The sequence below is a fragment of the Glycine soja genome, chromosome 2 (assembly GCF_004193775.1).
Source record: "Glycine soja cultivar W05 chromosome 2, ASM419377v2, whole genome shotgun sequence".
In the NCBI taxonomy this organism is placed as follows: Eukaryota; Viridiplantae; Streptophyta; class Magnoliopsida; order Fabales; family Fabaceae; genus Glycine; species Glycine soja.
The window spans coordinates 48,760,680-48,777,184 of record NC_041003.1 but is presented as its reverse complement, the minus strand read 5'-3'; the positions used below and the strand labels follow the sequence as shown (position 1 = coordinate 48,777,184).

General features: G+C 32.3%; 3 protein-coding genes across 3 annotated transcripts; 1 reads left to right on the top strand and 2 right to left on the bottom strand.

The window, feature by feature from the left end:
• Positions 1 to 991: 991 nt before the first annotated feature.
• LOC114401718 lies at positions 992 to 3,285 on the top strand. The gene is made up of 3 exons (XM_028364299.1): positions 992 to 1,227; positions 1,667 to 1,738; positions 2,771 to 3,285. The coding sequence occupies exons 1-3, from the start codon at positions 1,020 to 1,022 to the stop codon at positions 3,064 to 3,066; spliced, it is 576 nt and encodes a 191-aa protein (XP_028220100.1). The 5' UTR covers positions 992 to 1,019; the 3' UTR covers positions 3,067 to 3,285.
• A 166-nt stretch (positions 3,286 to 3,451) lies between these two features.
• On the bottom strand, positions 3,452 to 5,491 carry LOC114401709 (cytochrome b561 domain-containing protein At4g18260-like). The gene is made up of 4 exons (XM_028364287.1): positions 4,973 to 5,491; positions 4,677 to 4,838; positions 4,046 to 4,194; positions 3,452 to 3,815 (listed from the first exon to the last, which is right to left on the bottom strand). The coding sequence occupies exons 1-4, from the start codon at positions 5,108 to 5,110 to the stop codon at positions 3,578 to 3,580; spliced, it is 687 nt and encodes a 228-aa protein (XP_028220088.1). The 5' UTR covers positions 5,111 to 5,491; the 3' UTR covers positions 3,452 to 3,577.
• A 3,748-nt stretch (positions 5,492 to 9,239) lies between these two features.
• On the bottom strand, positions 9,240 to 16,150 carry LOC114377014 (aspartyl protease family protein 2-like). The gene is made up of 6 exons (XM_028335382.1): positions 14,032 to 16,150; positions 12,455 to 12,488; positions 10,918 to 10,951; positions 10,712 to 10,827; positions 10,494 to 10,557; positions 9,240 to 9,797 (listed from the first exon to the last, which is right to left on the bottom strand). The coding sequence occupies exons 1-6, from the start codon at positions 15,713 to 15,715 to the stop codon at positions 9,456 to 9,458; spliced, it is 2,274 nt and encodes a 757-aa protein (XP_028191183.1). The 5' UTR covers positions 15,716 to 16,150; the 3' UTR covers positions 9,240 to 9,455.
• Positions 16,151 to 16,505: the final 355 nt, after the last annotated feature.

Below are 16,505 nucleotides of genomic sequence, written 5' to 3'. Positions count from 1 at the left end.
AAAATTAAAAAAAATTAATTTATGTGATTAATACTATCATTAAATTTGGTTTAAATATATATTTTTTCAAAATTATTCTAACATTAATGGGACATATTTTTTTAAAAATATTTTCATTACTTTTAATTCTTTTGATCTTTTTTTTTTGTTGAGTTTTAATTCGTTTAATCTCTTTCGTCGTAAATATATTTATAAAATTTAATAAAATAGATATTTTATATTGGTTTTTATGAAGAAAAAAAATCAAACTTAACTTTTTTAACTTGGATCTTATAAAAATGACTGCAAGAATAATTAAATTGACCATATAAAAGTAAATCAATCACTTTTTAAGCAGTAAGCACAATCTTCAATGTTAAATTATTTTATAAAGTCAATTTAATTACTTCTTAAATAAATCACTTTCAAAAAGATATATTAAATTTTACAAGAATGATCCAATAAAAAAAATACATTTGACGTTATAAAAAAAATGGAGAATGTATGATTCAAAATTTACTAACATTTTTTTATATACAAAATTTACTAACTTAATTATGATTAAATTGTACTTCAATTAGTAATAATTATGATTTTTTTTCATTGTAACATTCGGTACTTCTGGTAACCTATTAATACATATCTTTGGTTTATCCAAAATATATATATATATATTAACCGCGCACAGCATATTAAGCAATAAATTAGTAAAAAAAAATATAAATATACATAAAATGACTATGTTATATCTTATAAAATATAAAATAAACATAAGTGACTAAATAATAATAATTCCATAAGACGAAGACTCTCGTAGTGGGCTCTTTAGGATTCGCTAGCCATTACAAAGACTCTAGTAACTTAATTAACATTATGTCTTTATTTAGTTAAAGAAAAATATTTTTGAACGGTGGGGATTTTTTTGTGGTCCTACATAGAACTAGAATCCTCCACAAATAATATTTGTGGCAGAGAGGTGCTGCCTTTGGCCAATTAAAATACCGACCTGAGAATGGAAATTAAAGCTAAAACCAAAATGAATGGCATTAGCAACTAACTCTAAAAATCCTCACTGTATGGCCATCAATCTCAGTAGCACTGCTTCTCTTCACTCTAAGCCTTCCTTTCTGACTCATAAACACAACAACCTCATCAAATTCTATCATCCTTTTTCCTCTTTGCTCACAACATGTGCTCAAACACATGGGACTGACACTGGAGTTACACAGAAAGATGATGCTTCTGCTGGTAATGTTATATATGCTAACAACATTTCCTACCCACTCTTTTTTTAATACTTTTTATTATTACTAAATTCAAATATGGCCTTATGGGGATAACCATGAATTTCTATATTAGTTGTTGGTTTTTATATATTAAAAACAAAAATATTCTTTCTTTGATGATTGGCAGTCCACAAATATTTAGAAAAGTTAGAAATTATGTCAGTTATATTTTAATATTTGTTGCATCCAAGTGGTTACAAGCGGAAAAAATGAATCAGAACTTTTATTAAGTTTGAAATATTTGCAGGAAAATTATGTGTTTAATTTCTTCACTGTTTCAAACTTTCTTGTAATTTTCTTTTTTATCTCGCCAGTTTAAATTTCTATAAAATACTTACAAATTTTACAATATGAAGTTCTCGTTCATGTCTGACTTGGCTTCTGGGAACCTTTGCTGTTAGGATCTTTATCTTCTTCTCGTGCACAGCTGGATCTTTTGGAGCAACTTACATCTACAAGCTCACCTAATAGTGGTACGTAACATTTCTTTAAATCAATGATATGTGTAGGGGAGACATATTAGTTGTCTTCTGTCCTTGTAGTGCAATTTTATCACTGTTAAAAACTCCTCCTCTGTTTTTGTTGTTAACTTGTTAGTTTAAATGAAATATGCCGAAGATATACACTGGAGAATGTACTTGTTCTAATATTATTAATGAAAAAAAGAATCTTGAAGGAAAAAATTGAAAGCAAGAGTAGTGCCTTCGAAATCACAAGTTACAAAGTGATTATATTGCTGCCACATCATTAAAATACCAATGATACTATGAAAGAGCTTGCCTTTGATGTTACCTTATCCTTCCCTCTTATACCGCACAGTATACAAATTTAGAGTAGAAACAATAACGTTGGAATATGATTTGTTTCTCCAAGATAATGTGTTTAGCAGTAGTAGTTGTATGGGTGGAAAATAGCTAGCATGAAAGTTTGAAAATTGACTAAAAATTCGACTCCTCTAAGGTGAGAAAAAATGTGAAGTGGGAAAGTAAGGATGTATTTATCCTTAGTTTGGAGTGGCTCATGTTTACAAGTTATTTTGACTCAAATCAATTGTGAACTATGAAACACCAACACGGACACGGACACGTGGACACCTGTAATGTCTAAAATATAGAACGTAATACGGGTGTCGTGTCGGTGTCGGACACTGACACGGATGCGTGTCGGACACCGGACACGACAAGGGACTGGAGTGTCCGTGCTTCATAGATTGTGAATGCACCCTTATATAATTTCTCATTTTAGAAGAGTAAAGTCCATATTTTTGGTATGATCATATGCCTATTTCTCCCCATCTTGCATTGTCTAACTTTTGAAATTCTCCCATGACTTTTATCTCTGTGTTATAAATCACTCTTGATATGGATGTTTGTCTCATGAGTTATGTGAAAGAATAGAAATTTTATAGCCATATCTGTTTATAACCTCTTTCTTGTTTTTGCTTGTTCTTTTTTTCTTTAATATTGGGAAAAGGATTACAAAGATTGAACATTTCTGGTTTATAGGTTATGAAAGTGATGGAAGCTCTCGCAAACTTACAATCCGAGAGCAGCTCGTGCAGTTGTTTGGAGAAAGGGATGATGATTTCACCATACCCCTAGGTAAAAACTTGAAGAAAGTGAGTGCGAAGTTCTTGACCATTTCACAAAAGAGAAATATCAGGAGACAAACTTACCTCAATGAAGTGTCTCAAAGGAATGATTCTGTTTTCTTTGCAACCATTGGAGCATTTGTGATTCTTCCACCTTTTATAATTCTAGGAATAGCTATATTAACCGGCTATGTACAGCTTTTTCCTTGAAATACTATAGTTAGCCATACTTAAGTGATATATCAATGTGATATTAATAGAATTTCTTGCCTTATTATTTGTTTTCTCCTGTTTTAGGGATAGAGTGTCTGTCTTTCCCCTTTGGTTAGCAATTTTTTTTTTTTTTGAAAAGCTTATAAACACTGACAGACAATGTCCTCAAACATTGAGAAAAACATCATGGATAAGATGTTGATCTATTTCCATGAAGTATTCCAGCATCCACATTTCAAGGTATGAAAAAAAAAATAAGAATACAACAAAAAATGTGTCTCGCGGGAAGATATTACAAAGTTTTCAATGACTGTACCTTCTATGAAAAAAGAAACCAACACAAACATATTTTATCTCAGGGAAAGAAATTCAGGTCCATCAGTGTTTCAAATACTTGCATCCATGGCAAGGCATTGCATTGGTTAATCTTTCTCAGCAAGACTCGGCCTTCGTGCCTGTATTCTTGTCCTCTGAACTAGCTTTTTTCTTGATAAGTAGGAATCAGTAGTTAGTTGTCCCAAATCACTCCTTGGTTTTTTATGTAGACCCATTTTTCTTGAAGAAGGTAGAAGATCACAATCAAAGATATCTGAACAGTGAAAAGTATATTCCAAGTTGTTATGCTTTTGGATGTTTTTTCTTGGTAGGCTTGTAAGCCAATAAATACATTCAGCACACCCAGTAATGACACTGCAGTTCCCATTATCCAGTGTGCAAAGAACCACAGACTTCTTCTTTTGGATCCCCTGTGAAGAACAAGAAAATAGTTCTAATCATCATGCTTTGCATACAAAAAATTGTAGCAGTTACTAAAGGTGGCTTTCTAGAACATATGAACATAGAACATGAAAAATAAATTTAAAAGTTAAGAAAAGTGTGATTGTATTGTCTAAGTTTGGTATTTTAGCTATGGCTAATTGGCCTAATATAATGGATTGCATGGATTTTCTCTACAGAAGGAAATTCATTGGTTCACCTTTGTGGTCGAAAAATACCAACTAGAACTTGCAGCCAGATAATACCATATAATGCTACCCCTAATCTTTGATGATTATTGTTGAAGGAGTTGTTGAAATTTTTTATGGACATGATTGCTCCTGCAGTGGCAAGAAGTACGGCAAGCTTCTGTTGAACAGAAATACAAAAAGTGCATATTATTAATTAAAAGGCAAGCGGATCAATGCAATAAAGCTTCTTTTAAAAAAAATTAAGAAAAACTAGTTGCTTTTGCAAATAGTAGAGCTACATTCACTTTGCCTTTTTCTAACTTGAGCTAAAACTTAGTTAATGATACAGACAACAGCACAATTGCGTGGTTCTTTTCACATGCTCTAATAAAAAATGAGACAAAGAAAGTTTGGAACTTCCAATAACCAAGACGATTATTTCTTAAAGCTCATTTCTTGTCTTCAAAGCATTCATTATTGTCCTTTTCAATAAACAAAGATGCAAGCAATACCCTCGCTTGACCTTATGTAGGGACTAACAAGCTTTAGGACAAATAAATTAATTGTAAAATTGGAATCTTGCTATTCTCTATTCATTTGGATCTATAATTTAAAATTATAATTATAATGTAACAGAGGTTTTAGGTTTAGATAACTTTCCTGCAAAACTGCATGAACATAGAATATAATTCTAAGTCTTCTTCGATTCTCATCTCTGTTGGACAGTCTAATGACTAGTATACCAACAGGCATCAAGAACGCCATTGAAGCCCACAAGAGAAACCCATGTAATGTGATTTCGAACTGAAGTCTAGAACTCATCTTCATACATAAAACAACCACAAAAAAAAGGTAGCTTCACAAACAAAATGTAGACAAGGAGAAGAATAAACAAAATGACGATACCAACTTAATTGATAAAAATTTAGAAACAATACAATACAAGAATGGAATACCTTCATGTTATGGTCTTTTTTGCTTGAATGTCCGCCTTTAGCTTTCTTGTGTTCTTGAGAGGCGCTAACTAGGAGAAACATGACAAAAACAATACTTACGTGAAAGAGGAAAGCACTGAGCTTTTGCTGATCTCCCATTCTTCCTTCTTTTGTTGAAAATATGATGATGATTGATGCCAAACTCTATCCTCAATGATAGTGAAGAAGACTTCAAGGCAGAAAAACTATTGAGATTTTGAAATTTTTATGTGTTTCTCCTTAAGCTGGCTAAGGTAACTTACATGACTATATTTGTATGTGTGCTTGAGGATTCATAGCACTCTTAGCTTTCTTCTCAGATAGCACAACAAAACAGTTGAGTCCAGATCAGGAGACAATGATATCAACTTGAAGCAAGAGTGAACTCATCAATGAGCCGAAAATAGATAGATTTTTAACCTTCTTAATTATATATTTCAGCATAAAGTGAAACTCTTGGAATATAATGGGCTAATAGGAGTGATTGTTGCATGAAAAATGATGGTTATGAAAGTGGGGTGTGGGGATATATAATGAAATGAGATTTCAAACTTGTGGTTGTGGGGTTAACTTTCACAAGCTTTTTAAGTTTATGGTGGAGAATGTGGAGTTTCAGAAAAAAAGATAAAAGCATGTCAGATTTCTAAAAGACAAAGTGGGTAACGGTAGACTTTCCTGGTAAAACACTATCTTCTGTTTCCCACTGCTCAACACACATTATTATAACATGCTTGAACAAAACAATTAAAGTAAGTGAATAAAATCAAATTCTACCAAGTTTATTTCCTTTCTGAAAAAAAAAATGTTGGCAATTTTAGACATGGCATACTTGTTCATATCAAATCACATTTCTTTTATGCAGCTTCAAGGTTAATATCTTTCCATGATTTTTTAAACGACTAATCCATCTCAAGGAAATTATACATTATCACTTTCTTTGTGATTACTCTAAATATTTCCCATTATTTAAAATTTGTAGCCAAAACTTCAGTAGTGTCCCTCTAATAATTATTACCAGACCTGCAATATATTAAAAGTTTTTCAGTATTCTTTTTCCTATATTTTTATTTCATGCTTGCATCTGCGTGACAATGGTAGGTCACAAATATGATTATAGGATATGGAAAACACAGTAGATGCAACCTATTTGTGATTGTGAGTTAAAATTATATGCGAACTTGCACACTGGGAATAGAATAATTAAGTAGAGAATGGGCAAGTGCTAATGCTGAACCGTAAAAGGTAGGTTGAAGAATGCATTGCAGATGCACGTGGTCATTCATGTTAACGCTTCACCGTTGCTTATTATATTAGTTTATTTTTACTTTTTTTTTTATTACGAGCTTATATTAGTTTAGTAATTATTACTATTAATACCATTCTTCAGTTTGTGATCTTTCTTTAGTAAATATAAATTTGCTTACCAGCGACAGGATAATCCTGCTCAGCAAGTAATAAACATTTTTAGTTCAAGTTACCAAGTGAGCTTTTTTCATTTAAAATAAAAACGAAAATAAACTGATAGTAGTAAAAGCTTTTTTCCATTACACTAGTGAGCAAATGTATACAAATACAGATTGATTGCCGAACTCTGCAAGAATTTTTTGGTATATATACCGATGTTGATTTACCTATAAATGTAGTTTTCTGTTTTCATTTTCATTTATTCTTTTATGTACACAATGCTTTCTTCTGCATGCCTGTTTTTTAAACTTAGATAATTTATATTCTGGCAAGTAGATAAAATTTTACATTTATTATGTACAACTTTATTCAAAGAATTGGATATACTGTAAAAGAGGAAGTTTGAAATTTGACTCAGGACATGGAAACTTTTGATGAAAATGTCACATATATAATTCAATTTTTTATATCCTACGATGGCAAATAAATCATTAGTTTAAATGACCCTACTCTGTTGTTCAAGTGTTGCTAGATACTCAGCTCTATTCCCGTTGATCTTGTTTTCCTTTCCCCTTTCTGTTTCTTACAAATTCCACCACATATTTGTGCTCTTCTGCTGGAAATGTATATAATGTGAATATTTAAGATTGTTTCCTCCCTCCTCCTTCCTTTCTTTCAACATGCTGCTGTACTACATAGATATAAAATCATGACAAGAGATTTTGAGGGGGATTTGGCATTTCACGCCTTGATTATATTTGCCACCCATCTTATAAACTATTTTGAATGGATTGTTACAGATTGTTGGTAACTCATTTGAGAGAAAGCTTGCAATTCTGAAAGGAAAACCAAAAATTCTAGAGGTACGTGACTGCCTTGGTAGTATTAGAGTTATTATACTGATTTTTCTGGAAGATTTCGGTCCTGTTCAATAAAGTTTAGGCTGAAATTTGAACCACTGAAAAATGTAAAGGAACGTGGATTACTGAAGTGTCATAATATAGTAGTATGCCATTTCTCTTATATTCATTCAATTTTTCATCCTTTTTCTTGCTATTTTTTCTCACTGTTGGTTCTGTATCCCAGAAAAAAAAAATGCCACAGTCTGGTTCTCCAGCAACAGAATTGAGCTCATTTGATGAGATCACGAGTTTCCCTCAGAAGGATAGAAAATGTGGATGGTGAGAATACCGGGCAATATACCCCTATGAGTGCCTGAGAGTGGTTTCTGCTAATCCAGTTACTGGCATTGACTTGACCAAAAGAGACTCAACAGTCTTGCTAGCATCTTCATCTTGCTCTTGGATGATCAATTTGAAAGGTCAATTAATGAAATTGTCTATACATTATGCAGAACTTTTATTATGAGATTGGCTCTTTTCATGCTAGACAAGTCTTTGTTTTACTCTCTACGACATTGACAGGAATCTACACTTTGTGATGAATCTAGGTATATTTAAACAGAGGATGTGCATATGTGAAAACTAAAATATTCGAATATGCTGGATTGAATGATCACGTATATCATGCATGTTCAGTTTGGTTACCAAGGAGTTTAACTCATTATACAAAATTGTAAACAATGATTGTTATATTAAAAACTTATACCAAATTATAAAAAGTTATAATTTTTTATATCTTAACAAGATCTTAAATGTCGATTCCATAAATAGGAATGAAACTCGATGAAAAAGTGTTGAAGGTAAACCTGTTTAAATAGGATTTGCAAGAGCGCGCAAATTAATTTAGTATATCTTCATGCTGACTTAAAGTCAGCTCTCACTTAACAAGTAACAAGCATCCATTTCTTAAACAAAGCTCTTCTGAGACAAAACAAAGGTAAACTTATGTTTGCTATCCAATTCTCTTTTCATCACACAAATTTACAATATAACATTTTTTTTTCAAAATTTTACGGTGCTTTTAAAATAAAATTATAAATTTTAAAATTTACTAGTTGCTCAAGTTAACTCTTGGTTAGAGGTAAAAATAGGCCAAATCACTTAACACCTACGATCTAACTATATCAAACCCATATCAAATCAAACCTTTTCAGAAAGTTGTGTTTAGCCTATTATAAATTTGAGTTTCTACTATTGAATGATAACATCTTTAAAGAATATATATTCTTTTTTATCAACTTTCCAATTTTATTTTTTATTTTTATATTTAACTCGTCCCAAATACTATTTCTTAAACTTTTATAAATTTAAACTTAAAAATTTGAAAATTTAAATTTGGATACAGGATAACAAAGTGAAAAAGATTTATTTAAAAAGATACAAAAGTAAAAAAAAAAAAAAGTAAAATCAGAAGTCCATTTAAATTTGCATCTGCTTACTAACAAAGCAAAGCATAATTGGGAAGGACACATGTCCCAAACGATTAAAACGTGATCAACAAAACTGAAAAAAGAGAGAAAGAAGCGCAGTTGAATGACAACCATTTTGTCCACCGTTACTTTGATCAAAATCAGTACTTCAATCTCGACTCTGATTTCGAAAGCACAGGGTCCCCTAATTATATTTTAAAAGTGAGAGATATCACATTTAAAAAATAAAAAATTAAAATTGTAATTTTTTTAAAGATAAAAATAAAACATTTTAATTAAAAAATAATAAGACTAAAAAATACAAATTAAAAAAAAAAGAAGAATAAGAAGACAAAAATTATATTTGACCTTTATATTTTTATAAATCAGTTTTGATCATATTGATTTAAAAACAACACAAAAAACACTCAAGGTTGTATACATTCTTTGTCCTTCATTGGCCATGCTTGTTGGAAAATATTTATTACCAAAAATCAGAGAGAAAATATCAACTAACAAGTGATAAACCCAGAATCGAAACAAAAAAAGTAATCACTAAATTCAAAAGCAACCTTGATCAAATACATCGGAATAAGTAAAATAGACAACTCTGCAAAAATATAAAATTAAATAAAACACCATCTTTCAAAAACAAAATCTTCAGGGAAACAAAGTTTGTCACTACATGATCACCTCTAAAGCTCTTCCTATTTAAATGAATCAAGAAACAGGGAAATCCCATTAACTGAATCACATAAACAGGTTTGGCCTGGATGCCTTGTATGTTGTCTTCAGCTTCCTAGTTGGGGGCCTAACCTTCTTGAACACCAATGGGAACTTGATTTTAGAATTGTGGAACTGCTTGGTGCTCTCCCTTTTGCACAGCTTAGCTGGGATGGTGGCAGTCTTGATTATCTGGATGCATGGATGCCTCACCCTATGTCGAGACGCCATTTCGGTGTACATATGCTCAACTGCACCGTTCAGAGTAGTATCTCGGTATTCCTTGTACATATTGTGATACCCAGTACGACTCTGATACCGCAGCCAAATTCCATAATTCTTAATCTTGGTAGGATTCCTCTCAAAAATCTGCAATCAGCACAAAAAATCAAACCTCCATGTTCATTGTCCAATAAGACTGCAATTGGAACCTAGAATACAAATATTTGTTCTAGTATTTCTTTCCTAAAGGTGCTTTCACAAGACCATAATTCACCAAAAGTCCAAGCTTCAATTCCTTTCACCTCATTCACCATTTCCTATGTGTGCCACTGCTAATGTTGGGTTGTTAATAAAAAATAATGCACCATATGACTCGAGTACACTCCATTTATCCTAACTGTGCATCACTAGATTCTGTCATACCCGTGGCAAAAATTGACAAGAAAACTATTTGCTTCCATAGTTAATAAAAAAAAACGGAAAAGGAGAAATAATGTGATCTACCCAACAGATAGTTAAGCATAAATGACTTCCCGTGGTCAAATCCACACCTAACAGGGTCTCTACATGACTGCATAGCATTTTACCTTCCCTTCTTCAAATGTCTACATAACTTTAACAAATTTATTTTCCCCCTCTCAGGATGATCCAAATGCACAAGTTAAGCTCAGCAGTATAATATTTATAAAAAAAAAAAACCTCTAGAATTCTTCAGTGTAAAAATCTAGCCTAATTGTAATCATTTTAACAAGTAACTAACGCTCAAAATTAATTCATTTTAGTGTAATAATTGATATTCCTGAGACAAAAAAAAAAATACTCGTGAAATTGAGAAGTGCACACCTCATTTATGGCTAGCACTTGCCCATTGCTTTTCTTAACCTTCTTCAATTTTCTCAAAAAATACCTGTAAAAATTAAAATTATCAATAATAATAACAATAAAGTGAACAACCGTCTTGTCTCCAGAATAGAACAAATCATAAAAAAAATATTATTGAATCAGTACGAATACGAATAAAAAACATTTGAAAAAAGAAGAAGAAGAAGAAGAAAGCATACCAGAACTTGGATTTGGCACGGACCTCGTTAGTTGCCCAGAGTTTCATGCGGTAGATCTTAGGATGCTCATCGGATTCGGTAGGAAGAGCCCTTCCCACCACCTGGTACTGATGAAACTGCTTCAACCATAATCACAATCACACGTTAAAATCCACAAACTCACTCTCCAAACAAAATCAAACACAAATACCATTAACATTACTCACCCTCATAGCAACCATCTTCACCGATTTCGAATGCCTCCGTCAATTCCTGTTACACGACCAAGAAGTAACCAACAACGGATCATAATGATAAACTAAAACCCTAATGGACCGGTGCCTTCCTTGGCTGGGCCCAACTATAAGCCCCAGGCCCATTTTCACTATTGACTAACACTCTCAACAGTAAACCTTTTTCTTTTTTTACTTTCTTTCATCAAACCATTTCAAGCATTTTTTTTTAGTCTCTAGGAGCATATGTATCAATATCCTTAGAAATTGGAGACAAAATTATAATCTAAAATCAATCCAATATTTTTCACAAGTTAAATTTACAAATATCATTGTGAGATTGACCGTTTATTTTATGTACTATGCCAATTAGAAGTCATTTTAAGTTCAGCTTATCTTAAAAATAAAACCATATCTTTTACAAAATTTCTATAAAGGATTTCTAAAAAAAAAACTATCTCTTTTTAAAAAAGTATCCAAACCAAACAATGTGCTTCATATGTTACTAAATAAGTTACTATGAAGGTCATATTAAACCTTAATAGAAGCTAAATATAATTTTTTTATGAGAAACTTACAAAATCTTTTTTGATGGTGCTATTCCCTCCTCTGGACTTTAAATCCTCCCCCTATAATTTATTTTGTGGACTCACCCAACCTCACATGAGTCACATCCACCATCCATTATTATTTATTGAGAAATCATACTTGTACAAAAATTCGTACAACAAATTATACAATAGAGAAAGAGAAAGAATTGTGAAATATGTTATTGAATAAATAACTGTGAAATGTAATAAATAATATCACAGAGAGAGTCAATGGCAGATCTATGTGGAGGGTAATGGGGATAATTGTTCCCACAAACTATTTTTTTACTTGAATATATCAAATAAATATTTTTTTTTATTCTCATAAAAAAATAGATCTTGTCCAAGATGATTTTTTAATAAGATAAGTGTAAATAATTGTAAAAGACAAAAAGAAAAATAAATTGTTACCAATTTTACCTACTTTTATCGTTTTAAATTTTACTGTTTTTTAATTTTTTTTATCATTTTTAATAAAATTTATATATTTTTTTGTTTGAGAAAATATTAAACTATTTTTTATCTTGGCTGAATTTTTTTTTTTGAATCTGTCAATGAAAAGAGTTGTATGTATATCACAACTAAAAAAAATCTTTGAACTAAAAAAGTGTACAGACATAAAATTGATAATGTATAACAGTTTTAAACATCTTAAGGATTCAATTAAAAGAATTGCATGATTAAGACCAAAAATATTTTATTTTTTAAAGATCTACTTAAAAATCCCAAATAGTTTAAGAATCAACAAGAAATTCAACCCAAGTTTTACTACTAACTTATTTTTAAACTTAAAACACTAAAAAAAATCACATGACATCAAAGTAATTTTGTAAAATCAACTTCATTAAAAAAATATTTTCGCAAATAGCTCACTCAAACACACACTAATATATTCGCTCACTTTTTTTTGTCATCAACAATTGTTACAGTTATATTATGACCACTCTAAATCTCTAATAAAGTCCTTAAGCAAATCTATATTAACAATGTACATAAATTTTCATTGAAAATTCTTTCACCTAATTGATCTCTCGCTCTACCAATATGCTCAGGGTAAAACGCGGCTCTCAACTTGACAAATAACATCCACTTCATATCTCAACCCTAGGTTTGAATATGGACCAAAAACAGAATAAACTAATAACTATAGTCCTGTTGCTTGGAATTTGGAAGAAAATAAATCTTAAATAATAGTCTACGATGATTATTCTGTAAAACTTAAATATAGGCTTCATAGTTCATACTGGTTGCTGATGCAGAATTATGAAAATAACAAATAAAATGTAACCAAAACTTTTTATGGAAATAGGCAAACTGCAAATTTTACGTTCAAGTATACAGATCAATTCAGCAAAGGACAACAGTCAAATACTCGTAGTCATTCTTATTAAATAGAAGCTTAATATAAAATATATGTTTTTTTCTTATGAGAAACTTATTAAATCCATATTGGCGGATCTATTTCCTCCTTTGGAGACTGAAAATTCTTATAAATATTACCGTTTACTATAATGGCATAATAAGAAAAAACGTCTCACAATGTTAAAAAACAAAAAAGATAAAAAAGACAACCCTTTGAAAAAGAAGAAAACAAATTAAAAAAAAAAGAGAGAGAGCTACATTAGAATAATAACACACTTACAATAAATGCTTATAACACTTTTTATAATTTGTTTTTCTTTATCACATAACTTGTCTTATTTAATACTCTGGTTACAGAGAAACATCCTTGGCAGAGACAGAAAGGATTGTGAATTTATGATCCCTAATACTTTTCTCTCTTTTTCTCTTTTCTTGTAAATTGTAAAATTTATCATATAAAATTGACGTATAAGTAGCATTATTCTTTAGATTAATGCCAAAGTACGTAGGCCAACAATAGAGTTGACCAATTCTTTAGTCCATGCATTTTTTCTTTTAAAAATTTGGCAGTGTACCTAACAGAAAAGCCATTGAATAATACATTGATGCGACATCTGGGAAACAACCATGTCCGTGTGCCATTTGATTTATTTTTTCATTTATAAATATTTTAAAAGAAAAAAAAAATAAGTATGGATTTTAAAGGATGTAGTCTACAAGAAAGTAGAATAGTATCAATGTTGCAGCAAACCACGAACTGTTATTGCCCTTGACTTAGAGACTCGGGATACAGAACTTCATTGCCAAGTTTCTTTATTTCTTGTATAATATATACACGGAGCAATTTTCCTTTGAGAATATAAAAAACAATAACATGTCCAGAATGATAGTAAGACAGAACATCATATATAGAATAGAAAGAACAAAATATTAAAATTAAATGAAAAATTGAAGCAGTTAAAATGTGTACAAAACAAATGTTTATGTTTGTAATGATCCAGTTTTCTGTAATTACCTGGAACCTTGTTTTATTTTTTTGTGTATATCACTTTCCAATTTCCACCTAAGGGAAAACCTAAAAAATCTACCCCTGACTCACCATGTTTACAATTATGAGACTATACAGTAGACACCTTTCAACCCCAAGAAAAATGTTAAACATCAGCACACTTCATTGGTGCATAGCCAAGTCTGGATTTCTTCATATCATACAGTATGTGGAAATTCTGCTGCTGATAGTTTCCAATTATTGAAAGGGCAGATCGAGGATTCCCCAAAATAGCCAAACAAACAACCTCAGGATCAATCCAGATAAAATAATTCTCCACTGGAAAATTCCACACTGCTTCATCAGCAAACAAGATTCCAAAGTCAGGTAGCTCCATCTTTTCAATTCCAGACACATTGTAACATGGCTTTAGAGGAGGAAGGCCTTCAACAAGCTGATAGCCCTTAATTTTCCTCACAAAAGCCTCCTTGATAATCTCATAAGCAGGCTCTGCAAAATATGTTAATGTGGTGCCAGAATCAATTATGGTACCACCAGCACCTTCTGAAGACAAATGCCAAGTCTCCTCAGGTATCTTCAGCACCTCATCATCAACCATAACAGACTTTATCTGGACATAGTAAAATGTGTCAACTGAACCATCTTTCCCACCACCAAAAGAAGTGAAATTCAAATTGGGGTGGCTGAGCAGCTCCTTGTCCTCACCAAAAATCAATTTGCTGCTAACACTTGCATTGCTATTCCTATCCACAAGACAATAGGAAAAGGATTGACCATAGAGAGATTGCATCTGAGAAGCAAATGACAATGGTCCTTTCCCTAATCCTAACAAACCAGCAGCACCATGAAATAGGCCTCTATTCCAATGACCACATCCAAACATCACATTCTCCACATGCTTCAACTCGGAAGTCCCATTAGGAGTGGTGAGATTAACAGTGAAAGTTTCCAATGCAAAATCCCCAGTTGTGTTGGAACCATCACCATACCAATAAAAGTATGGACAACTCTGATTCTCAGCCTTGCAAGGCTTAGGTGGATCGGGGGCTGAAACCAATTGGCACCGGGGATCATGACAGCTTATATTCCTAAAAGAGCTAGAATCTTTGGGGTCATAATATGGCCCACTTTGCTCAAAACATGCAATGCATGGAACACATTGAATCCAATTAAGGTCACTACCAGTATCAAGTATCAGAGAAAAATGCTTAGGGGGTGTCCCCACAAATACATCCATGAAGTACTCTCCAGAGCCAAGACTCACCCCGGATTCCAAGGTTGCCACAAGCTGCCCCGAAACTGGACTTGTTGTCCGTGAAGCTGCCGGAGCAGCAACCACCGGCTTGTAGGACTGCTTTGGTTGCTCCTTCTGTGACTTCTGCAGCCTTGAAATGGTGTTTTGATTCTTCTTCTCTATGACCCTTCTGTGAAGGTTCTGAATTCTGGTCAAATCACTTAGTGTGAAATCAACCACAGATTGTTTCGGCTCAGCATCTTTGCTCCCTGACCTGTGTTTCAAGTGGAATTTCACCAAATTCTGGTGTGGTTTTTGTGCTGGAAAAGCTTCACTCTCTTCATCAGTTTCTTCACCCGATGTCATGGTAGGTCCAGAATGTCCGAGTTGCTCAGAATTTGAGAAGCTGCAATCGTCCCCTGAAGAAGAGACATCATTGAAACTTGGATAATCAGGAAACTTTATTGCAGCCAGAGAAGATCCATTTTTGTTGATATTGTTGTGGTTGGGATTTTGATTGTGATTCCTAGAAATGGCTTCCACAACACAGGAGCATATCACTAGGAGAACCACAATGAGAGAAACCTTCAAAATCATAGCAATGATATCCTCCTTCCTGGACCCAATGAAAATCCTAGATCAAACACCTAACAGAATTTTAGGGAGAAAATCTGTTTCTTTATGGAAGTTTCTGAGCTTACCCAAGAGGGTGAAAGAAAGAAAGAACTGAGTTCACAAGTTTCTCTCAAAGGCAATCAATCAATCAATCAGAAGCAAAACCTTAAAACAAGAGGAAAATGAATGAAGATGAGGATAGGCAAAGTAAATGGAAAATTTTAAAAAATGTGAACTTATGAGTTTTGAGGCAAAAACATTGGATTTGGCAGATGAGGAATTGTTTTTGACGGTGAGAGAAGGAAGAAAGAAGGATTGAGAAGTAAGGTGGTGTGCCTCTGAGCTTTCAATGGTGTGACTTTATTAGTAACAACAATGAGAAAGACTTGGAAGCCTAATGTCAAAGGTTGAGCCCGACCACGCGGTTATATTCACAATAAAGTGTTACTATTTCGTTACCTCTTAAAATGAATTATAAAGTTTCTAATGAAAGAGATTGTGTATGATTTTTATTTTCGAAAACGATTCTTAGTTTAAAAATTAAAGAAAACGGATACTTATTTGAAGTCTATGTATCATCACCGTGTAGCACTGTAGCATAATTTCAAACTATTTGCACCTTCTGAGTTAGGACTACATACAGTGTACTTGATTTGGCCTAAGAGGTATCTGATGTGCATCAGTGCATCAATCTTTTCCGTGTCTTTTCATTTCATACTAATTTTCAGAACCGATTTTAAAAGTTAAAAAATTTTGAATGAAAAATTAATTA